Raw genomic sequence first — 25,849 nt, 5'->3', positions numbered from 1 at the left:
CGCCTCGGCCTTCACCTACACCCGGGTGAGGGAGGGACGGGTGTCTCAGTCCTGGATCGACAGGTTCTACGTGTCGCGGAACCACGCTCACTGCGTTCGCGCCTCCGACATCAGGCCGGCGCCGTTCACGGACCACAACCTGGTGGCCGGGGTGCCAGCTAGGAACGCTGCTGCCTACTGGCACTTCAACAACAGCCTGTTGGAGGATGAGCGCTTTGAGCGGTCTTTCCGGGACTTTTGGACGGTCTGGCACGGCAGGCGATCTCGCTTCCCCACTTGGCGTCAGTGGTGGGACGTGGGGAAGGCACAGATCAAGATCCTCTGTCAGGAGTACACGAGGGGTGCGAGCAGGCGGAGGGACTCGCGGATCGAGCGGCTGGAAAGGGAGCTGCTCGATCTGGAGAGCCGCCTGGCTCACGGGGACCAACTCGAGCAGAGCGCGTACGAGGAGAAGAAGAGCACCTTGCGGGACCTGCAGCTCCAGCGGTCCCGGGGGTCATTTGTGCGCTCGTGGGTCCAGTTCCTCCGGGAGATGGACCGCGGCACACACTTCTTCTACGCGTTGGAGAAAAAGAAGGGGGACCGTAAAAACATCACCTGCCTCCTGGCGGACGACGGCTCCTTTCTGACGGATCCGGAGAGCGTGAACGAGCGGGCCAGGGCCTTCTGCTCTGCCCTCTTCTCTCCGGATCCCGTCGACTCCGACGCGTGCAGGGTTCTGTGGGACGGGCTTCCCACGGTCGGCGAGGGCGTGCGGGACGAGTTCGAGGGCCAGCTGACCCTGGCCGAGCTCTCCGACGCCCTCGGTCAGATGCCCTACAACAAATCGCCGGGCATCGACGGGCTGACCGTGGAGTTCTACAAGAAGTTTTGGGACTTGCTGGGGCCCGCCTTTGCGCGGGTCCTGGCGGAAGCCTACGAGACCGGGGAGATGCCCCTTTCGATGAGGCGGGCGGTGATAACGCCTCTGCGCAAGAAGGGGGATCTCCTGAAGAACTGGCGCCCGGTCTCGCTGCTGTGCACGGACTACAAAATCGTGGCCAAGGCCGCCGCCCTGAGGCTCAAGTCCGTGCTGGCAGACGTGATCCACCCCGACCAGACCTACAGGGTCCTGAACCGGACGATCTTTGACAACATCTTCCTGGTTCGGGACCTCCTGCACTACTGCAGGAGGACCGGTCGGTCGGTCGCCTTCCGATCAGGAGAAGGCGTTCGACTGGGTGGATCACGAGTACCTTTTCGGAACCCTGCGAGCGTTCGGATTCGGGCCGCGCTTCGTCGGCCTGTTCCGGATGCTCTACGCCTCTGCTGAGTGCCTCTTGAAGGTGAACTGGTCCCTGACCGCGCCCCTCGCGTTCAGGAGAGGAGTGCGTCAGGGCTGCCCTCTGTCCGGACAACTGTACACGCTGTGCATCGAGCCCTTCCTCTGCCTCCTTCGCAGGAGGCTCACGGGGTTGGCACTCGGCGCGCCGGACACGAGGGCGGTCCTGTCGGCCTACGCCGACGACGTGCTCCTGGTGGCCTCCGATCCGTTTGACCTGGAGAGGATGCGGAGCTGCCAGAGAGTCTACTCTGCCGCTTCCTCTGCCAGGATCAACTGGACCAAATGCTCCGGGTTATTGGTAGGTCCCTGGAGGGTGGACTCCCTGTCGCGCTCCAGCAGTTTCAGTGGAGCGCGGACAGTTTTAAATACCTGGGAGTCCACCTGAGCCCCGCGGAGACCTCTGTCGCAGCCAACTGGGTGGAGTTGGAGGACAAAGTTGCTGCCAGACTGAGGTCATGGTCAGGTCTGCTGAAACTGCTTTCCTTCAGGGGCAGGGCTCTGGTGATAAACCAACTGGTGGTGTCGATGCTTTGGCATCGACTCACCGTCCTGAGCCCGCCCTCTGAGTTTGTGGCCAGGGTCCAGAGGAAGCTGACGGACTTCTTCTGGGCCGGAAAGCACTGGGTCTCTGCGGCGGTTCCGAGCCTCCCTCTTGCCGAGGGAGGGCAAGAGTTGGTGTGCATCAGGAGCCAGGTGCACACCTTCCGCCTCCAGACCCTGCAGAGATACCTATACGCAGACCCGGCCCCGCAGTGGTGCACGCTGGCGTCCCTCCTTTTGCGCCAGCTGCACGACCTGTGCTTCGACCGGCAGCTCTTTTGGATCGACCTCCGGGGAATCCGTCTCCCCGAGCTGCCGATCTTTTAACAGGACCTGCTCAGGACCCGGAGCATGTTTTCCGTCGGCCGAGACGCCGTTCCGACCGAGGGCGAAGGACTCCTTCTGGAGCCCCTGCTGCACAACCCCTACCTAGGTGCGCAGGCGTTGGAGTCCCCCTCGGTGCGGTGCGCGCTGATCTCGGCCAAGGTGACCAGAGTCTGGGATCTCCTGCATTGCGAGCGGTCGGAGTGGCTGACTCCCGAGTCGTTGGTCGTCAGGGCGACTCGGGCGACCGTCAGGACGGCCGGCCGCACGATCCGGGAGTGCAAAGCAGCATTGCACCCAGACTCTGTCAGGTATCTCGAGGGAGTTCTCAGGACCGGGGAGCCATTTCTGCGGTCCGTCCGAGTCGGTAAGCCACATTTATTTTTTGTGCGCCAGGCTGCAGCTGTTCTTTTTGCTGCTAAAGAACCTCTTGCTGCAGTTCTGGCTGCATTTCTCCCCCACCCTCCTCATTTTCGGCACCCTGTTCGTGGCTCCAGCAAGATGAGAGACCTCCTCGTGAATCTGCTCCTGGCTCTTGCTAAACTGGCAATTTACAAGACCAGGAAGCGCAAGATGATCGGGGAGGGTCTCTTTGACTGTGGGGCCATGTTCAGGGCCCTCGTCCGTTCTCGGATTCAGTTAGAGCACGCCCACGCGGAGTCTGCTGGCGACATGGCCACTTTTGTCGACAAGTGGGCTCTAGGGGCGTGCTCTGTACCACCTCCCCTTTTGTATTAAACATTTAATTTACAGTCCTATTTGAACCAGTTTTTTCTTTAATTAGTTAAGGCCTAGTCCTAGTTGGCACCCCTAATTTAGGGGTGCTAAATTGAATTTTTTCTCCGGCCGCCTTTGGGCAGTCGGTGTAGTCCAGCCACCAGGCCTTAAATAGGACTACTACGACTAATAATAATATAACGACCCGGCAGACTGCGCTAACTAAAAGCACTTGTTTTGCTGTTGTTGGACCCGGAGGAGTGTTGATCAGCACAGGCAGGCGAACACTCCAGAGTCTAAGGCCCTGTCCACAGTATGCCTTTAAACCGTATTAGTTGCATTTAAACAGGCTTAAAAGTGCTAAATACGGTTTGCGTCCACACTACGCAGTATTTAATACCGTACTCGAGACCACCTCAGGAGGTAGTCTCGAGTCCAGTTCTAATTAGATCGCATCAGGTAGTGCGGTTTATCAGAAGTGTGGACGTTGTAATACCAAACTACATTTTTTGTGTATCCTCCAATATCCCAAAATGCTTTGTGTTATGTTTGGCGCCCGAAGGACTTGCTATCAGTGTACACTCTGCACTAGGTATTCATTTTTATGCTTCAAAAAATCTGTCAGGACATCTCTGTTAAACTAGTGGGAAAAATAACAAAAACATAACATTAAATTAGGCGACTGCAAAAATGAAATGCGAGTTAAAAGTATGATTGGTGATGAAGAAATTACGTAATTTGTCAGCTCTGTTTGAAATAAAATTAAGAGTACCAGAATTAGGCTCAGGCAAGATATGAAGGTAAAAACAAAGATTGTTTTGTAATTAACAGCTTTTTCTGAGTTTAATTATAAAACAGAATCAGCTCAATTTGTTTAAAGGGACTTCATCTGATTAAAAATAAAACCTGAAAACTTCAAGCACTACTTGTGTGTGTGTGTGTGTTTGGATTTACTTTTTCCACAATACTTTTTATATTTCATTTATGCAATATGGACCTCTGTTAATATGGGGCATAACACATTATTTTAAATGTGCATGGTGGGATACTATCATATTCATTTCCACGGTTCGTTGCGCTGCTGGGAATTGTAACTGAACTATTCTAATTGGTGTGTGGACGCATTAAGCCTGACTAAACATGAAACGGTACTTCAGTGTGGACGCTTTGAGCTGGATTAATTAGAGCGGTTTCGAGTACGGTTCTTAAATCGGTTATGTAGTGTAGACAGGGCCTGAGTTAAATATTCAAAGAGAGCTTTTTTTTTTTTTTTTTAAAGCATCAGTTCCTCGTCGGATTTAATGTAGCATCAAGTCGGTTCTGCTGCACACAACTCGGCTATCCTATTGTTGTCTTCAGATATTTAAAAAAAAATCCAAACACTTGCACCGCTGTATTGAGCGCTGGGAAAATTACGGTCTCAGTATTTTTACGTCATTAGTATAGTAAGCGCGTGCTTGACCAAACATTGAATTTTGTGCTGGAAGAAATTCAAGCATGAATGTCTGTGTACATTATCGGCTAGAATAACTAAAACTGCCGATCGTCGATTGTGTGTGGTTTTTTTTTTCCTTATTTCGGTGCCTTGCCAATAGGCTACCTATTATCGGTGCACCCCTAAAAAAAATTTGTAGTCTAAGTTCGGGAATTTTTTTTTTAATTTAGTGGTTGCCAATTATTTCTATTGTTTTCTCCCCAATTTAGTAATGTCCAATTATTTTTAGGTGATGTCCAAACTATAGGGCACATCCTCCACTCCATGGGAAATTTAAACAGATGATCAGTAATCGATGCATTGAATAATTGTTGCACCACTATATATATATACACACACATACACACATACATACACACACACACACACATAACTGGAATATATTGGTAAATTGCAGTATACAAGCTACTTGCTTTGCATTTGGCCCTATCTGCTTGCAACCAAAAAAAGCATCTACCATAATTCTATTAAGGTGATCTTTGACTATATGACCAGTCATGAAGGAACCCAAGATTAATTCTCATGAATTACTATACTAAAAAGAATTAGCTACCTCTAACCGAGTTGTATAGTGGTAAACATCTGACTCTATATTCAATGGTGGATTGCTTTACAGTACTTACCAGTGAGTATTCAACTCTTTGTGGATCCACAGATGTGCAGCAACTTGTTTCTCTGACCTGCCATACCCCACACTAAACAGTCATTCTATGATGGAATTGTAGGAGACATGAACTGGTCAGGCCATTTTTCCGTATTTTGATATGATGTATTTGTATTTACATAGTACATTTGTAAAGCAAAAGCTACATTGATCATACATATTAGAAACAATAAAAAAAAAATAGAATAACTAAAAAATGTACATCATACATTTGATATTTTGTAGCTTTTTACAGAGGTAAAAATGCGTATTGTAAAAAAAAAAACCAAAAACAAATCTAATCAATTCAACAGCGTTTTGTTTTTGTACATAAGGAGATGGTAGATGTATGCTTCAGGCACTTTTTTGTTATTAAAATGTGTGCATTTGCTGAAGACTGCACCAAATAAATGAACGCTTTTGGTTAATTTTACTATAGATACAAAAATAAAATGTAAATTCTCTACTGATGCCAGTGTTGCAAAGCTGACTGGGTGGAACACTACACATTGGAAATTTTAAAATGGAAAATGTACAATAAGAACGGCTATATACACATTTGTTATCATACATTTGTCATGATTTCACTTATCAAAATGAGTGTAAATGTGTTAAGAACTTGCAATACCAAATAAATTACAGTAGGACATAAAGGCCTTAAGTACATACTAAACATATGACTTACAATAAACTTTGGGCACTATTACTTGCACAATTTGTATAAGGTCTCATTTTAGTGTTGTGCTTTCTTACACTTGTAAGACCATACGTCAATCATAAAGTACAATATTTGGGTATTGTTTAAAGGGTAGGATTAATTTGAGGCTGGCTTATCCATTAAAAACTTAGATTTATCACTGTGATCAGGAAAATATAAAATGTACATAAACTTATTTTCATATACATATACTTTACAATGTCACCCTGGTTGACTAGCTACTATACAGTAATTCCGTCCCTTTCTTTTGTATCCACTATTGAAACCTAAACACCAATGGCAGCAATGCAACAAAATAGGATTACAAAGATAACTGAAGTGTTACCTAAACCTTGTACCTGTATTGTGAATATAAAACAAAACTGGTAAAGTTGGGTTACCAAAAAAGACAGCAAGCATGTTTAGTTTATTTATCGGGTGGAGGGTAAGACCTATGTTAATGCACAGTAGGATAAGGATACGTTCTCATTGCAGATTTTTACTGCAGGAAGTAAATCTGGCTGAAGCCACCCACCAGCTTTAACAGACCATTCCTAGCTGCCTCAAATTCAGATTGTACTATGCTATTAGCTATAATTTCTAGTGTTATTTATTTTATTTTCTATTACAAAATTATTTGGATATTCCTTGAAATATATTAGAAAAATACTATTTTCAAGCTGATTACAAGTTTTGAACATGGGTAAAATATTTGTTTTAAGTCTCCTTTAGGATTTACAATAATCTGTGACCACTCACCCACCAATTGAAAGCATTTATATATCCAGTGCCACCAATATTAAACCAATCACCGATGAGAAACAAAACCAGAACACTCATTCTTCTCAGTATAGTTTTAAAGACGTGAAGCCTTCAGCTACTGTGTAGACTATTTTATACAAAACAAATATTGCAAGATAGTTTGGCAAAATTACTCACAACCGATCACCCTTCATTAGTTCATTTTTGTCTATGTATTTAAGAATGACAAAGGAACAGTGCTTCATAACCTTCAGGCATTTTTTTTTTTAAAGCATGTTTTTTAATCCCTTTCATATTGTGAAGGTTGCACTGACTGTTGCTATAAATGATAACTGTGTGTGTGCTATGAGTTAAAAATAGAAGATTTTAAAATTGTTAAAAAAACGTGTATTTTTAAATACTAAAAGAGCACATATAATTGTGAAATGGTAAACATTTAAATCCCTTTACTTCTTGTCATCTTTACTACTGTGCTTTTAAAAAAAAATCTCCCATTGGCTGATGTTTCAATTTAGTGAAAAAAGTGAAACTGTCTAATCTTTGGATGTCAAATAAGGTTTTTCTTTCACACAAGTAAAAAAGTTCTTACTGTAGGAAATTAAAGGGTAATTGTCAAGAGGAAATTAGTGGACTTTAGTTATTTTGGCTTCGATTAAAGTAACAATAATAGGTTATGAAATTGTTACTAATCCATTTTCTTTTCAAGACATACACACACATAGTGCATGTGTACATGCTCCGACCATCCACCTGACTACAGATGAATTAAACACACACATTTTATTTAGATATATATATATATATATATATATATATATATATATATATATATATATATATATATATATATATATATATATGCCAGTTAAATTTAAGTGCCTTTGCTTGCAGAAGAGGAAAAAAAAAGAAAAAAAAGGGTCTTTGCTTGGCAAGCTGTGGCAAAAAAGAAAAACCCTATCAAAAGTATTCTCACAACAACCACACACAACAAATAAATGTAAAAAATATAAAGTACAAGACATTCTTCCCCCGTTACATATTTATATAAATGAGTTCTCATTAGTTAGTCCTTTAAAATGTATGACGAAGGATAAATGCATTGTGGCACAAAAGGCCCATATAAAATTGGGAACTTCTTTCACCAGAGGGCAAGGCTGGATAGTTACCTGCATCTATACGGTCTCATCCAAGCTAATGTGCTACAACTTATTTATAACTGGAATTTAGAAAGAAAACAACAAAACAATCATCCTAATGCTTTATGCTTCCCACCACAACACCTGCATGCGACACCACAGTTGTAGCATGCACGCAGTGGCAGATAACAGCACATACAGGGAGCCAAGAAGGACAAAGCGACAAGTGCCAACCACCGGAGACAGAACCGGTCATCGCTGGTATCACAAGAACAAGGGTCCGAGTAATCGCCTTCAGGGTCAGACATGCAGTGGTAAAGCAAACTGTCTGCGCACCCCATGCAGCTGACTCTGTGGATGCAGGTACGAATGGGGTCCGGGGCGTCTTGGCACTGTCCGTGCCCATTCTCCTCGTGGTTAAACATGTCCCTGCAGTACTTGCACCTTGACCTCTCCCCATCCTCCTTCCTCCGTCTCGATTTGGATTTCAAAGAGAGAGGCTGAGTGTTTACAACACTGCTGCTGCGCTTTAGGTCTTTGCTCAGCCCAGAGTCTGAGTTTGGGATGTAAGGATAATTGTAGTCGTGTTTTGAGGCCTCACTTTTGGTAAAATGTACATACGAGTCCATTTCCTCAGTTTCGATACATTTTTCACGCACGGCTGCGTGTCTGTAGTCCTCGTACCCTGTGAGCCAGGTCCTCTCTCGAGGATTGATCCGAACAATGTCCTCCTCGTCGTCTTGAAAACTGACATGAAGCTGTAGTTTAGGCACAGACTGAAACACACACACACAATATAGTTGTTTAGAACATCCAAAAGCCACTCCAAATAAAGGACAAAAGGCTTGACATGCCTACAAGAATGGATAAGATTAAGCAAATATATCTCAAAGGCTACAAAAACTCTCACAACTGTATTATAAATATAAATATAAAATCATACATTTCACATTTCTGCTCAAATTACTACACAGTAAATATTTAGTTACTTTCATTTGAGCTGCAAGTTTGACTTCTGGCTTTCAGCAATTTCTCCTATGCATACTGCAGTACCCTTCTCCCACCAGTATGTGTCACTATGCACCAAACCACCCGAGCACAAAAGGAAAGCACTAACAGTTTGATACACGTAAGCATGCATGTAATATACTACATATTTCAAAAGACAGGACCCCTCTTGTGCAACTGACCTGATCTAGAAGGTAGTGGTCATGTGGATTGTAATGGTCGTGCAAATGGCCCAAGATGCAGCGATGTCTGCGGGGTTCACAGAAGGTCGAGGAGGTCAGTGCCTGCATAGGCAGCTCCTTCTTTTGGGAATAGTTTGATGAACTATCTGTAGCAGTCTTTAAAAAAAGAAGAAAAATCGATAGATTTTTACAACATTACAAAAGAAATACAGCATCAAAGCATTACACTTGACATTTAAATATAGTACCTGTATGTACAAATATTTTCAAATGATTAAGTCTCTAAGTTCATGAACATTAGTATTTCACTGGAACACTGATATGTATTAGTTTACCCTGCCTCATGGTATGTGTGTCCTCTTGTGAGTGGCTTTGATCACGAAGAGACCGTGAACTGCAACTGCACATATTAAACTTACAGTACACAGTAATAGTGACACACACAAAAGTAAAAAAAAACTGCAACTAGAATATTCTCTTTTCTACTAAATGGATGCAACAGAAATCCCTCTACACTCCCTGTTTAGAATGCTGGGTAAGTATAATTACAGTAAGTATAGTTACTGGTTCTGTACACAGTAACAATGACCAGCATGTACGTACATGCACACAAAAACGCCTTTCCTTCAATAATTGGAAGCACTATAAAAATCGGGAAACAAGGCTGTTTTGAAGAAGTGTGGTGCTAGCGTGCTTTCTGGTGCCAGACTTTTTGTGCCAAGTGGAAATGAGACTTGAAATTTTGATCAAGGTGAAAATGCTGTTAAGATCGGCTGTATTCCAGTGAATGGTTAACTTCATAACCTAAGTTACTGTATGTAAACTGCACAGTACCTGTAGCCTCCTTTTTTAACTTCCTCAAATAAATCCAACTGTTTAAACTACATTTTTTTTGTTGCATGTTCCTAAAATATGTACTAAATACCTGGCGTACAAGACAGTGTAAGAGAAGTGATATGGTAGAATATGTTTGAAACATACAAACTATACGCAAACACTAATAATTTTAATTTCAAAAATTGAGCCCCGTCCACCCCTCCCCCTCCAGCTCGTGTTATCCAGAGGCAAACCTTTAATTTCTTCATTCGCCATCTCGACAGAAAAGCATTGTATAGCGTAAGCTGTATTGAAAGAAATGCTTCGAAACCCCTCTGCTGTTTAGGATTGTTTTGTTACATGCCCAGACGACCAACAAAAAAAAGTTGAATGCAAACTGTGCAAGCGACTCGTATCATGGAGGCATAACCAATCTCTGCAGTCACTTGACAAGGGTAAGTTCATATTATCAGTATTATTATTAATATTTTTAGTAGTAGTAAAATGTGACTGACTGATAACCTGCTTGAAACGGTGACTGTTACATAAAGCTTTGTTTTGCCTAAGTCCGCTGCAGTTAGTGCTGCTGCAATGCAAGCTTACTGTATACATCAATTACGTGTAAATAAACGTGTATTTTTATTTAAATTATATAAAAAAAAACATGATTACTGTCCTATATAACGTATTTTTAAACTACATGTGAAAGTTGTATTCCATTTATATGGATTACTTATAAAATAGGATTTTCAATCAAATATAAACAAGTAGCTATGCTGACGTCACCACTAAATTATGCAAATTAGTCCCATTGAAGGTTCGAACCTTCCTTCGGTAATGTCAAAGACCTTTTACTCAAAGATCTTCTATATACACAAGATGGTCAACTCTGCTGATTTAACATTGGAACTTCCGTCCGTGCCTAAGCGGTGCATCATGGGAATGCAAAGAGTTAGCGACTTTCCCCCATCTATATAAATGTAAAATCTGCCTAATTTCCTATTCCAAGCCTTTTCTTTTTAAAACGATTGCATTTTTAAACACGATTCACCTAGATTTATTTAGAGACACCCCTCCTTAACATATACGTGTTATTATTTCTACAATCAATGTTTTCACCTAGCCTGATGAGCTCTATTGCCGAAGTGCTGTCAGAAATTGCCAGTCATGCATATTCATGAGCAGTCAAGACTGGGGCGTGGTTTGGTTTGGTAGCTGGAAGGATTAGGCCTATTATTATTGCAATCGCTACTACAAATAGTACTAATGCCTGAGGGGAAGAAACGCATATCACATGTTTTAATGAACTGAAGCACGAGAAGGACAGTAATAAAATAAACTAACAACAAAACTTCATCAAATACAAAAGCTTGTAAGCGCAGATAGGTGCTGTATTAACACCAGCAGAATAAGGGAACCCCAGTTTCATACAACAGTTGTGATGGTGACCAAACGTGAGTTAGTGTTGTGTAAAAATGTAGTATGTAATATCGTAAATAGCAGAACCAACTCACTGCAATTTAAACTTGTTTTTGAAAAATAAACATTAACATGTAATTCTAAGAGCTGTCTGTGTTGCATGTTGTCAGACTTCACTAACACTGAGCATGGGAGCTGCAGCTTGCTATTTCTCATGTTACAACTGTACACAGTCAGGAGGTGCAGTCACCAATTCCAGACACAACACTTGCAAAATATTTAAAATATAAACATGCTGAGTTCATTGGTTAATCTATGCAGCTGATGACTGCATTCAGCAGAATGTTGCAACAAACAAGTGAGTACAGACATTAAGTTACTGTTTTGGTATCACTTTAGTGTCTTAAGTTGTATTTTAAGCAGTTGAATATGATACCAACCAACTTGCTCCTGAAGTGGCACCCAGCAATTGGATTTGGCAACCTTTTTTTTTTTTTTGGCCTATGAGCCATTGGCTCCTACGGCAAAAACTTTGTCTGGAGCCCTGATTTTTAATTTTGTTTTAAATAAATGTATTTTAAAGAATAAACAGGACACAAAAGCAAAACAGGCTGTGAAGCTTATTTGACCAAAAGTGCTTTACCAGTGTTATTGCAAACACTTGCACAAGTAAATTGCACAATTGTGTGATTTCTATGTTTCATGCTTCATTTACAGTATCGTGATCCATATTGTATTGCGACCCTCGTATCGCGATACATAGCGTATCGTGAAGACACTGCCGATACCCAGCCCTACAGAGGTTTTGGGTCGAAGCAAACATAATACAGATGTCCCTCTCATCGCATCACTGGCTAAGGCTTGAGCCAACATGATTGAAATTATGTTTAGAAGGATGGTCATGCTGCTTCCTAAAGAATTTAAAATACAGACCTTTTTGAATGGGTATAATTACAGCAATATTAAAAGTGGACCTTCTCAGCTTTTATAGTAAGAAACTGGCAAAACTGACTTGTAAGATAGGCATTTAAATTACGAAAGAATGATTCATGCACAGACCTTTGTAACACTTGGTAAATTCCAACTTTAATTTGTAATCAGACTTTCAAATGTGGGAAAAGGGAATGCAAGCCATTCAAGTAGTGTGATCTTTCTAGTGTTATAGAAATAACCCAGTTTATTAATAAAATTCACTAAGATGCTTGCACAAAACATTCTAAAAGGCAGCTCTTTTGGATTGTATTGTAGGGGCTATTTTTTCTTGTGATCCTTGGAGATGGAAGTTTTTTTTTTTAAATAATTATTTCTGTAAAGTAAATTTAGTCTAATATTATTGTTGTGTACAGCTTGTAAAGGACCAGGAACGTGCACATGCAAAAAGTTAAAACCTAAAAAAAGGTATATTTTTAACATTGTATGTTTATCCAGTGGTGTTGCCGTGTTTGTTTGTTTGTTTTTGTGTTCACTTGATGGCCGGTACCTGCTTGTTTGTTTAGCTACACCCATGGCCGGCCTTAAGACAAGGCAAGCGAGGCGGCTGCCTAGGGCCCTGTGACAGAGATCGAATGATTCTTGGTGTTAGATCTCCCTCTCGACCTGTGAGGGCACGGTGCAAGAGGAACAGAGTACCCTTAATTAAATGGCACGACAATTTATTCCGTAGGGTAGGTGGAAGTCGGTCATTTAGGAGAGGAACGGAGCTATGGTATCCAAACTCAATGACCCCGAAGGTAAACTGTGTGGCATCCGAGGATTGAAGGAGCAGATGCGCTCGTTAACTTAGGGGTCATGAACGAGGATATAAATAGGGGGGTAGCGTACGTGATTGGTTCCTTTTTTGCATATGGTTAGGAACAACCTAGAAAAGGAGACTGTATATTGAATACCGTGAGTGTTATTTGTGAGTCTGTGTGTTAACACTGTTTGTCTTGTGTTTGTTGTATTCAAAGAATACTAACCCACACGATCCGGAGCTGCAGCCGCAGGCCAGCGTAAAAACCGGACATCACTGCTCACCTTTTCCACTACAGGAACTGTCTTTGCACCACTAACGGAATCACGCACTGTCTGTGTATATGTGTTTTGTGTGGGTGAAAGAACTAGACTTTGGGTTACGGGTCAAACCCGCTGGATTACACTATGTAACACAATTTTTGTTCCTGGGTAGTAAGTGTTATTTCCTAATTGCTTATGCCTCAAAAGTATAGAAAATGGCTATTATTCCCCACAAACTTTGCTTTTGTGACCAGACAGTGATATTTTGAAATTTACCTATTTCCAATGAGAAAACGGGCGAATGTGTCTTTTCGTTCACATAAAGTCATAAAAAAACAACATATGAATCCAAATTAACATGTATTTATACTAAAGTAATACAAAAATGACTACAAAAGATTTAGAAGTGAGTAGTTTTTCGAGATTTACGATTATACTGTAAATCACTTTTACGAATCAGCCCCCAAATGTAGTCTCCCATCATGTTCTCGTTATACTGTCCTTGGTAGCGGCGTTCAAAGTCCAGTATATCCTGGTGGAAGCGCTCGCCTTGCTCCTCCGAGTACGCTCCCATGTTCTCCTTGAATTTATCAAGATGAGCATCAAGGATATGGACTTTGAGGGACATCCTACAGCCCATTGTGCCGTACTTCTTCACCAAAGTCTCAACCAGCTCCACATAGTTTTCGGCCTTGCGATTGCCCAGGAAGCCCCGAACCACTGCGACAAAGCTGTTCCAAGCCGCTTTCTCCTTACTAGTGAGCTTCTTGGGGAATTCATTGCACTTCAGGATCTTCTTTATCTGTGGTACGACGAAGACACCGGCTTTGACCTTTGCCTCAGACAGCTTAGGGAAGAAGTCTTGAAGGTACTTGAAGGCTGCCGACTCCTTATCTAGAGCTCTGACAAATTGTTTCATAAGGCCCAATTTGATGTGCAGTGGTGGCATCAGCACCTTCCGGGGGTCCACCAGTGGCTCCCACTTGACGTTGTTCCTCCCCACAGAGAACTCGGTCCGCTGTGGCCAGTCCCGCCTGTGCTAGTGCGCCTTGGTGTCCCTGCTGTCCCAAAGGCAAAGATAGCAGGGAAACTTGGTAAAACCGCCTTGGAGACCCATCAGGAATGCCACCATTGTAGCCTCTTGATGCCATCTCAGAAAAATGCAGATATGTATCCACTTAGGCAGCTGGAACTAAACTGAACTGGTGGGCTAAGGCCCCTGTATTTATACTACTATTTATATTACTGGAAAGTTCTAGAAGTTACTCCCAAGTTTACTCAGCACTGAATCTATCTGGAATGTTCTGGAAAATAGGTAAATTTCAAAATATCACTGTCCTGGTCACAAAAGCAAAGTTTGTGGGGAATAATAGCCATTTTCTATACTTTTGAGGCATAAGCAATTAGGAAATAACACTTACTACCCAGGAACCAAAAAAAAATAAAAAATTGTTACACGGTGTTATAAACAGAAGTGTTACACGCCGCTGTACCACTTCTTTCATTATTGTTTACAGGTTTTGCCTTGAGGCTCTGGACATTTAATAATTTAAATAAACACTCTTGCACCTGTACAACATTGTCTGTGTGATTAATCCGCTCTGCACTGCACTCACCTGCACGTATTCACCACTTTGCCACAGGCCCCCACGCTCAACCGGACTGCCATGAGATTTAGTGTGCTCGTTACGTGAGCGCAAAATGCTCGGGGTGCAAATTTGCCACTATGGTGCTAGATTTTAGTGTTAGGGTATGTCATATATAGCTCCAGCAATATTAAATTCTGGTGTCAATAGACATGTAATTTTTTTTTTGTTCCTTAGCAACCGAACATGATAGTTTCTCATTGGGTCTGGACTACTCACATGACCCACCCACACAAGAGAAGGTGGAATAATAATACAGTAATAATAATAATAATAATAATAATAATAATAATAATAATAATAATAACAATTAAACTACATCTACCCACATCTAAAATATTCTCTTTTAAGTACATTTGTTTACAAATTAATTTTCTTCTAAGAACAAATTTAAATAATATTACAGGCTGCTATGAATTTCCCTTTTACAAAATATTACAAATATGGGTGGGATTAGATATGGGGTACATTTTGCTAAATATTTACTGTAACACAAAACCACAAAACACTAAACTAATTGAAGGGGGGGGGGGCTTGATCATTTAGCACCAGTAGGCGCTCTGGTGCTAAACTTTCAAAACAGCAAGCACTGTGCCCTGATGGGAAACAGCTGCCCAGTTTCTCCAGCTGCTTGGTCTGACAATCTCTTGGACCGGTGACTCGGAGTCCTGCCCGAGTGGGATGGACATGGAGTGCTCTGCAGAGCTGCAAGACACACGTTTCTCCAGCGTGCGGTTAGAAAAACTCGCAGAAGCTTCGGTCAGCGAGTGCCTGTTTGGTATGCTCTGGACCCAGGCAGGAAGAACACCTGCTGTGCTTATCCTCAACTGGGAGACTGGCCTTGCATATGTCACAGGGATAAAACCCAGACATGATGCAAGCAGCAACACAGTGTACAGTACTGTAACAACTGCTGCCTCAGTCTGCTCCGCAGCAACACTACTGTACAGTAATCTAACAGCGTGGGTGCAGTGTACAGTACTATAACAACTGTTGCCTCACTCTGCTCAGCAGCAACACCGCTGTACAGTAAAGTAACAGGGCAGACATAGTGTACAGTACTGTAAAAACTGTAACAGGGTGGGTCAAGACCCGAACCGAGTCCTCTGGCACTGGACCAGGGATAATACCGCGTCAGAACTGGGTTGGTGAGTCAGAACGGTATGGTACCGGGATGGAACCGTAACCAGTATGGTGCCTAAGTGCCGGTTCGATATGGTACCCTCGGTACTGTATGTACTGGTGCGGTAACCTCTTTCCTTATTCAGTACGTGTACTGGGTCGGGAACAGAGCAGGTCGGTGACCTACAGGTCTATTCCGTTCACTTACCACAAGCAGCAGTACACAGGGAAGCCCACCTATATCGCTTCTGGCAAACCCAAACAGTCCGAACGCATACAAGACTGAGGGAAGCCTGCTGTTCGAGCCCTAACAGCCTTTGTTATGGTGTTGCACGCAGTCACCAAAACGAGATACAGTAGGATAGACTGCAAGCAATCTGCACCGAAGCGCGTATCTCGGTCAAGCAGTGTTTTTTTTAGTTAACTGTAATGAAAATGTCTATTAACGAACATAAATCATATCCGTTAATAGTAACTATAACTAAAACAATGTAAAAACGATAACGAAATAGTAACTAAAAAAAACAAACAAAAACATTTTGTTATAGTTAGGCTTATTACTTTGATTGTAAATCGGTAAAGCTTGTTGAACATCGAATTCCCCAAAAATACGAGTTAGACGAATACATTTATATAGGATAAACGTGTGTAAAAACCACTCGCTATTTTTTATTTTCTTACCAAAAATCATCATCTCTAGTTTGTGTCTGTCCCATCTCCGTTCCGCTCTGAATGGCTAGATGTCGCTGTCAGTCAACTCAGTGGTCCCTTAATAGGCTACTGTAGTTTCACTGTCAGTCATTTCACCCTGTTATGTTGAAGTTAGCGGGTTAAGTAAGCTTTTGCTATAGGAATACAGTGACAGTTACTAGTTTGATTTGAAGAGAAAAGAGGAAAACACACTGAGGCAGCCGTCTTGGTAAAAAGCAGCTAGGTACATTTAAAAAAAAAACAAAAAACACACACACACACACACTATATAAAAAATATATATATATATATATATATATATATATATATATATATATATATATTTAAAATAATGTGCCCACTTTCATTTAAGACTGGCATATAAATTGACATGTTTTCATATTCTTATTATATTTTTATTTGCCATTTCTTCGCAACATTGTTATCTTAGGCTGTATATAAATTTGACAGCCTTCAATTTACCATAATAAAAAACAGTAAGGAAAAAGAAAATGTAGAACATAAAGAAGCGCAACCAGATATAGTCAACGAAAAACACCACATTATTCAAATTCTTTGTCGTATTATATATTTAAGATAAGGCCAGTTTATTTTTCTGTTAAAAATGCTCCTGGCTATAATGTTCTGCTGCCCAGCTCTACAGAATTCCTCGGGAGAACCCTGATGTGGCTCCACTAGATACACAGATGGAGGTGAGTGGACCAGACAGGGAGTGGACAGTAGTTGGAGGGAAAAGGATATGGGGGAATAGAATACAACACACAGGAGGAGAGTAGAGGAGAGTCCAGAACCTGCAAACAGGTTTCTAGCTCAAGAACAGAAGTTAGACAGCGACCTGGGGGAGGAAAGTGAAGAGTTGTAGCAGGCTACAGAACAGGTTAGAAATACAGTGGAGGATAGTGTCGGTGCTACTAGCAAGCCTGCTGATCAACAGAGTGGTGACAGTCAGAAGCAGACAAATCATGGGGATTAAATTATAAGGCATGTATACAGGAAGTTTTGCAAAAGGGACCCAGTAAATAAGTGTTATCTGTCTCCTTGGTGCCCAGAGTTGAAGACGTGACCGACAGAGTAGATCGGGTCACAAACAGTGATTGCTCATGTTGGGAGAAATAACATCCATGAGGAGGCCAAAGGTACTGAAAGAGAGGTTAACTGAACTGGCTACCAGGCTTAACAAGAAAAAGAGTCAAGTAATCTTCTCTGGGGCCAGTCCTGAGTGCTGGGAAAGAGAGGCTTAGCAGAATAATTGGTTTAAATATATGGCTAGAGAATAAATGCAGAAGGGAGGGTTTGTGGTTCATAGATAACTGGAGGATCCTTTGGGGGGAAAAGTGAGCTTTACAAGAAAGAAATATTAATGATAGGGGAGCAGATGTTCTGGAATGGAGCACAGAAAACCCTTGGGGAGACTAGGAAGGGTTTAAACTAGGCAGCGGGGGGGGAACCAAAATCAGGTTTTAAATTAGGGCTAAAAGGAGTGAGTCACTTAAATGTCTGTCTAAATGCCAGAGGCGTCGGAAATACATTTTTAGAACGAGAAGCACACGTCACCTGAAAAGAGTGACTTGTCTTTGTCCTGAAGATGGAGAAAAATTCCACATACAGGGTATAAACTATTCTGAAAAGATAGACTGTATAGGCGAGGAGGTGTAGCTCTATGTTAGGGATAGGCTAGAAGTAAAGAACATTAATTTATCTCAGGACTATTGACCAAAGTTAGTCCATTTGGGTGGAGCTGGTAGGTAAAAGCACTATTTTTTTTTTTTTCTATTGAGGTATGTTACAGACTCCCCCAGGTCTGGATAGAAATGATTGCAAATAATTTTATAAAGCAATTAGAAATGCATGTAGGGGCAAGAATACTGTAATCGTGGGTGATTTCAATTTAAAGATTTCAGCATCAGTAAAGCAGAGGTATTAAATACGCTACAGGAGATTAAAAAATAAATAAAATTACCCTGCCCAGATTAGATTTATCCAAGAGTGCTTAAGGAAACAAGGATATAAATATGTAGACCACTGACTACTAACACGAATAGTTCTATAGGTGTGGTCCCTGAAGACTGGAAGCTTGTAAATTGTGCCATTATTTAAAAAGGCGGATAGGACAGACCCAGTTAAATTAAACATATTAGTTTCACTTACTTAACATTCAAAATAATGGAAGCAATTGACACCAACATTATACGGAGTAGCCAGCATGGATATCAGAAGAGGGAGGTCATGCTTAACTAACCTTTGACTTTGATGATGTTACAACTAATGGAGATGATCGCAATGCTTAGGATATCATTTTAAAAAGCCTTTGAAAAAATCCAACAAGAAAGATTTACACTTAAATTAAAAATCAGCAGGAATACAGGGAAAGACATTTAATTGGATACAGAACTAGTTAATTGTGAGATGTGTAAAATGTGATTGGTGGTGGTGGTGGGGGGGGGCTACTTAGTGAGGTACCTCAAGGGTATGTACTTGGACCCTTACTGTTCCTCATTTAGATAAATGACTTGGATCAAGATACACATTGCAAGATTGTTAAATTTACAGAGAATATCAAGCTTAGGAGTAGTGGACTCTGAAACTAGCCCAGCTACAAAGGGATTTGTACCTTCTCTGTAACTGGGCAAACTTGTGGCAAATTCATTTTAATGTTAAGAAATGTAAGGTATTGCACATTGGGCATAAAAATCCATGTTATAAGTATAAATTGATGGGATGGAAATAGGGGATGAGGACTTTGAAAAGGATCTCAGGTTACAGCAGAGTCATCATTAAAAGTATCTCACCAATGTGGTGAGGCAATTAAAAAGGCTAATTGAATGTTAAGCTATACTGCAAAAAGCGTAGAATACAAGTGTAGAGAGGTTATGCTAAGATTATACAATGCCCTAGCTTGACCTCATCTAGAATACAGGGTGCAGTTTGTCACCTCACTACAAAACTGACATCATTGCACCAGAGAAGGTACAGAGAAGGGAAACTAGGCTGATCCCAGGTCTTAATGACATGAGCTATGAGGAAAGAAAATAAGAAAATAATTAAATCTTTTCAGCCTAGAAAAAAGAGGGGATAGAGGGGACTTTCAGGCTAACTCTCCAAAATCAAAGGTTGAGGTGAAAAAAAAAGGTCCTTCAGTTGTGCTTAAACCCTTTTCCTATCACCAGTAAGACAGATGGTCAAAGCCAGTTCAGAGAAGCATTGAGCTGGGTTTTTAAAGGCAGGGGTGACAGAGCCAGGCTTTGCGCTACGTTCAGACCTGTTCATTTCAGATCCTACTTCCTTCCAGTGTGCTCCTCAGGCCTTGCTCCGAGTGTTGTGTTCTGCAATTCCCTGATCCTAACAGCTAACAGGAAGTTATCAATCATCTTCTTGTCAGCCTGCCAACACTGCCTCTTTCTCAAACATAATGGCTTACAAGCCGAGCCTGGCTAGCTGTGTATGCAGCCGCCAAGAACTAGACAGAACCTTTCCATCCCCACCCCCCCCCAAAAAAAAAAAAAAAAAAAAAAAAAAAAAAAAAAAAAAAAAAGAAACAGCACAATCTTTGTAGAAGCGTTTGCTTTAAACCCAAACATTGCTAATGGTGCAGCATCATAATGTAAGTGGTCAATTTTTATACATCTAAAATGATTTATTATTTACCAGTATATGCTTTAAAATGCTTTTTTCCTTTTTCTACAGTGTTCTTCAAAAATGTGAAACAAACTATTTGTTATTTTAAATGTAAATTTAGTATTTAGTAAGACTGAACTTCAAATGGAAGTTTTGAATGGATGGTGGATTACGATTGTACACTACTGTATATATGGTGGGGGCACCTTTCCTTAGTAACTAGGTCTATTCTGGGAAAATATTAAAGGTTTGATCACTACTTATTAGGAGTGGCCACTAGTCACTGATGGGCCTGCAGCTAAACAAATTAATAATACTTATGGTTCAGAGTATGGAAGGTTTTGCATCACTATTACATTTCTATTGCTGGCAATGTAAAAATGCTGATGACTCATTAAATTTAGGGCAGTTTGACATAACAGAAGCGTTAACAAGAGCTGCATCAAAGCCAAGATGGGTTTAGTTTGGGCATTTTTGTATTTTTACAGTACAATCTTTACTGAGAAACCAACACAATTACTGCAAAAAGGTTAATACAGCCAAGTGGTAGGTAATTTAGCAGGTGATGGAAAATGCTGTAAAATGGTAATAAAAATATTTGACAAAGACCATACATAATGAATGATTCCAACTACAGAAGTACATTCACTGTCTCAAATTAAAATTTCACACCTTTGCACAGCGGCGTTGACAGATCGTAAAGCTTATATTATATTTACAACGAGAGGATAGGAAAAACAAAGCTTTTCTGCTTTTTTAATTAAAGTCTTTGTGCAGCGTGTTAAATTAATCAAGTGGAACTTTACTCTGAATATAAATGGTACATTAACATGATTGGTTTAGAGTTTATTCTACATAATTAATTCAGAACAACTTTCTTATTTTTCAAAGTTTTAAACAAGAATTTTAAATTGCAAATGCAATATACTCACATTGACTGGAAGAAATGAACTTCCACACTTACTGGGGTTATGTATATAGGTTAGCGTATCTGGAATAATTCAAGAGGAATGTACCCTGCTTGGCTCTAGAGCTGTAAATCCACATCCACATTACTGCTGTCTGCAGTGACTTGACTCATATAGACAATTTTAGGAAAGTCCACTTCCACCGCTACTGATTCCAGTCATTGAACCAGCATTGACAGGAGAAAAAAAACCAACAACTGTTCCACTGCCTTTGCATGGTAATACTTCCATCAATCATTGAGTTACAAGATAAATCAAACTTGTAAAAGTTATAATACCCTTGCTATGATGTATGTTTAAAGGGCTGAATGTGGGTTTTGTATGATTCCAAAGTGTTTTTAAAAAATACTGTTCACCTCTTGAGTATTTAACTGCAGCTGGGCTTAGTTACCAAGAAGCTCTGGCAACAGTCACGGTACCCACTTGTGGCAGGGCTGAAGACCTGCACATGTAAAGAGTGTTTTGTATTTTGTTTCGTTTTAGTTTTGTAAATAAAGTTGTGCCTATTTAAATGTAAGTTTGGCAGGGATGGGGTTAAAATCACATCCCTGCAAAAAACATGTGTTGCGTGTCAATTCAGGGATGGCCACCTGTATACAAGAGGTGCTGAAAGCCATTTAACTGTGTTAAGTCAAGAATGACTCAATTCTACCTGGGGAAGTATTAGAGTTAGCTTAGTTCAGTTTCGTTATTCATCTAACTGCAGTTTATTTGAGCTAGAGAGGAGACGTTCCTGGTGCGGGACCTCCCTAAGTAGTGAGAGTAGTGTACACCCAAATTACTGCCAACCATCTTTTGATTTGAAAAAATATTAACTGCATATGGTATTTAAATTTAAATGTGCAACAACAACGCATAGCAATTCTGGTGCACAGCTTGAGTTTGTGTGTTTCAAGCTTCTTGTACTTCATTGGTTCCCGACGTCTCGATGGTCAATTGTGAATACACTATGTGTGGCAGCCAGAGAATGGATCATAATTGTAGCCTGCCTGGGAATTGCCATAAACACGTGACCAATACAATTCGTGTTAGTGACTAGTGAATAAGCGACTGAATTATTGATCCTTAGGATTTTTGGCACCGTCTTTGTCCCCCTCAACCTAACCTACCAATGTACCTATCTGTCAACTTTGGAAAGTAAATATATAATAAATACAATATTCTGATTTTGGAGAGAGTCAGGATGCTTTATATTGCTATAGCATGGCAATTAAAAAGGAATACAAAATAGTTTCTTTATTTACATTTGTGCAGCATTGGTACAGTTTAAAAATAATTTTGAATATATATATTTTTTTTAAATTTTTAGACAACATGTCTGTTGACTTGGAAAGGGAGAGCACAAGAGACCGAGAAAGAAATGTACAGAAAACTAAAAACTGTAACAACTAGTACTAGTGGAAGGAGACTCTGAACGCAGTAGCTAACTCCATCAAGAATAACAACTTCCCCGGACTATAATAGTAATATTTTTAAAGCAGGACTAAATAGTTGCAAAAAAACCCATTATTTTCCACCTTTTTTCAGTTGGAAAATAAGGAAAGCCATATATGCAGTATTTATTGAAAGTACTCATGACTTCAAGGTAATGTTGCTTTTTACTGTGTCTAAATTGGAGAGTAAATGACTCAAAATCTCATCTGAAGCACTGCTCACCAGTATAACAAAATGTACCACACTAGATCGTTAGATTTTCTGATTATTCTTTCACAACTTGAAATCTGTGTAGTTCTATTAAAACCCCTTGGTTCTTGCAATACAGAATATTTTTGGAAGTCTTGCATCGTTTATCACAAAACGCATGTGATCAGCTGTACGAAATGTCTACATTTTCTTAAACTGCAAGAGCTCCCTTCTCTGCCTGGGACAGTAACTCCAGATTCCTGCTTCAATAAGACCAGCAATGCTTGACTTCTGTAACGTCTCTGTAGATTGTTTGTCAATTGTAAACCATTAGCTCTATGGGCAGGCAGGCTTCCCTTTGCCCTCATGCTCCAATAAATCACTCTGGCAGGTAGCTGGGTAGCAGCTGCTAATGATAGTTTTACTGTGGAGTACAGGAAATCACCTTTTAACCCAGCCTGCTGTTGTTCATCTCTTATGACTGACAAAAAAATGGATGCAAATTATCTTAAGAAAACAAAGTACGTATTTTCAAGTTAGGCCTTTTCCAACAATGTATGTAGCTACTGCTTATTGGAGCTCTCACATGCACAACAACCATAACAAAAACAAACAAAAAAAAAAAGTTCCATTTTTAGTGGGGCTTGCGAAGTAAGAGTCCACACTTTAAATCTTCGACATACTACTTCTTATTATTCTTTGGCACTCTACTCCTCTTACACCGTTTAAGCTAGAAACGCTGTTCAAACTTTAAAACTTGTAGACCGGTCTGGAATAGTGTGCTTGTATACAACTTTTTGATATATTTTACACTTTTTAAACTATTAAGCTTTTTGTCCTTTTTTTGTCCATCTTCATTCACTTTAATGGGACTTTTTCAACATTGTAAAGCTCCCCATTGTTTAAAAACTCCCAGACTTTCAACATTCTATTTACTGTAAACTATGCAACTTTTGACACAAATCAGCTACTTTGACCACTTTCCCAACAAGACAAAAAGTTAGAGTGTATGACATCTTTCTCTACTTCTCTGCTATTCAAATATGAAATCAAAACTGAAATAACTTTTATCAAATCAAGAGGTACAGCTGTTTTAGTAACCGCACCAACTAAATTCTAACTTTTTATAAACTGAAATTTTGACCACTTTCCCTAAAGTAAGTCCCATAACTTTACTTGTAAAGTTACCATCTAGTTTATTTTATTAATCTATCAGCTATAATAAAAAAATTAAAATGTTATGGCACCTCAAACATACTACTATTAAATATACCTGTAGGAAATGGTGAAAAATCCTTGATGTTTGACTTATGTTTCACTTTAATCTAATTTAAATGATAGTAATAGTAAAGAAAATATGATTATTATTATTATTATTATTATTATTTGTTTATTTAGCAGACGCCTTTATCCAAGGTGACTTACAGAGACTAGGGTGTGTGAACTATGCATCAGCTGCAGAGTGACTTACAACTACGTCTCACCCGAAAGACGGAGCACAAGGAGGTTAAGTGACCTGCTCAGGGTCACACAATGAGTCAGTGGCTGCGGTGGGATTTGAACCGGGGACCTCCTGGTTACAAGCCCTTTTCTTTAACCACTTTACTGAACACCATGCTTCATGTAGCTATATGTAAAGCTGTTAATTTAGTTTTATTTTTACATTATTCTTGAAATGTATTTACAGGAGTTACTACTATTATTACATCACTACGCCTCTTGTTAATAGCCCCAGCTCATTCATGGGGTAATCACGATACTTAACGAAGATTCAGTACATAACCGATTTAATTCTAGTTTTTAAAAACCCTCACCCTTACATTTTCACAAAAACTTATATTTTACTGTGCAAGAAGCTTTGAAAAGAAGCAGACAGTCCATTCAAAACGAGTGAATTGACACAGTTCTTTCAAATAACAGTGTTGGCTATATATGTATGTATTCTTTGCAGGATGAGCAAAGTAACTTTTTGCTCAAGAATGAAAAGCGACCATAGCTCAGATAACTTTAATGATGCTTTAGTTGTATGCATTTGAAACAACAACAACAACAACAACAACAACAAACCCTTACTACCGTCTCGGTTATTATTATTTATTTATTTTACTTTAAGTAAATTAACTGTATGGCATCACAGAAAAGAACAGGTTTACTGTACATAACTTGTACAACTGTTGACTACATTTTTGTTCAACCCCTTGGCCCTCCCTGTAAAGAATTAGGAAATGCTGCTACCAAATTCAAAATCAGCAGGCTACATGCTTTCTGTGCTGTGCAGTTGCACATATTTCCAACAATGCATTAAAATAATGTGTATAAAACTTGTTTCAAAGATTCATCTACTTACTGTAAACACATCATCATCACCGACCTCCGCCTCATTTTGGATTGTTGAAGAGGAAGTAGTAGATCCTTTTAAAAAAACATTGAAATAAAACATTAAATCCTTGAGAGGATTTAAATAACACATTTAAATGTTTTTGCTCAACATTCCCCTTGCATTTTTGCAATTATTCAGAGTTCTTATTGCACCAATGTTGAATTTCCCCAAAACTGTTGATTAGAGCCAAAAACACTACGCACTGGGAACCACTATCCACTCTGTGTCTGAAGTTGTACCTACTCAATAGTACATAGTTAAACCCTAAATTACCTTTCAAAAACTGGACCACCAAAAAGGGTCATTTGGTTAATCCACTGTGATCCATGTGTAAAACATTACTGAAAACTGGAATTAAGAGAGAAATGGATACACACCTAGACAACTGATGACATTTATTCAGGAAAAGATACGTTCTGAATTTCTTTAACTATTACCACCCCCATTGCCAACCTGTGCATATCCTTCATATGGCCCTGCCAAGTTTGTGTTTAAAGACTCAATGCAACAAATTACAGCTTTGTAAGATGTGGATGGGTGCAATTTAGGTCTCTTTTTCTAATCAACAACATTAACGGCTTTATCCATACTTTAGACAATGTCACCATCAACTTATTAGTATTCAGTTCCTGTGCTACAGCTGGATACAATTTAACAACAGAGGCATGGTGCACAAGACAAAGACAGAACATACTATATAATTAAACTGAGACTGAAGTTAAAAGG

General features: G+C 40.4%; 1 protein-coding gene across 1 annotated transcript in view; it reads right to left on the bottom strand.

The window, feature by feature from the left end:
* Positions 1 to 5,157: 5,157 nt before the first annotated feature.
* LOC117410894 (sprouty-related, EVH1 domain-containing protein 2-like) overlaps positions 5,158 to 25,849 on the bottom strand; it is a 49,977-nt gene continuing 29,285 nt past the window's right edge. The window contains exons 4-6 of the mRNA XM_059025466.1: positions 25,091 to 25,155; positions 8,829 to 8,984; positions 5,158 to 8,414 (exon numbers count right to left, since the gene is read on the bottom strand). Of these exons, the coding sequence (XP_058881449.1) occupies positions 7,749 to 8,414; positions 8,829 to 8,984; positions 25,091 to 25,155 (887 nt within the window). The 3' untranslated portion in view covers positions 5,158 to 7,748. The remainder of the gene's footprint in view (positions 8,415 to 8,828; positions 8,985 to 25,090; positions 25,156 to 25,849) is intronic.

This window comes from Acipenser ruthenus, chromosome 6 (genome assembly GCF_902713425.1).
Source record: "Acipenser ruthenus chromosome 6, fAciRut3.2 maternal haplotype, whole genome shotgun sequence".
Classification (NCBI taxonomy): Eukaryota; Metazoa; Chordata; class Actinopteri; order Acipenseriformes; family Acipenseridae; genus Acipenser; species Acipenser ruthenus.
The sequence above is the reverse complement of the archived record's forward strand: the minus strand, read 5'-3'. Positions and strand labels throughout refer to the sequence as shown.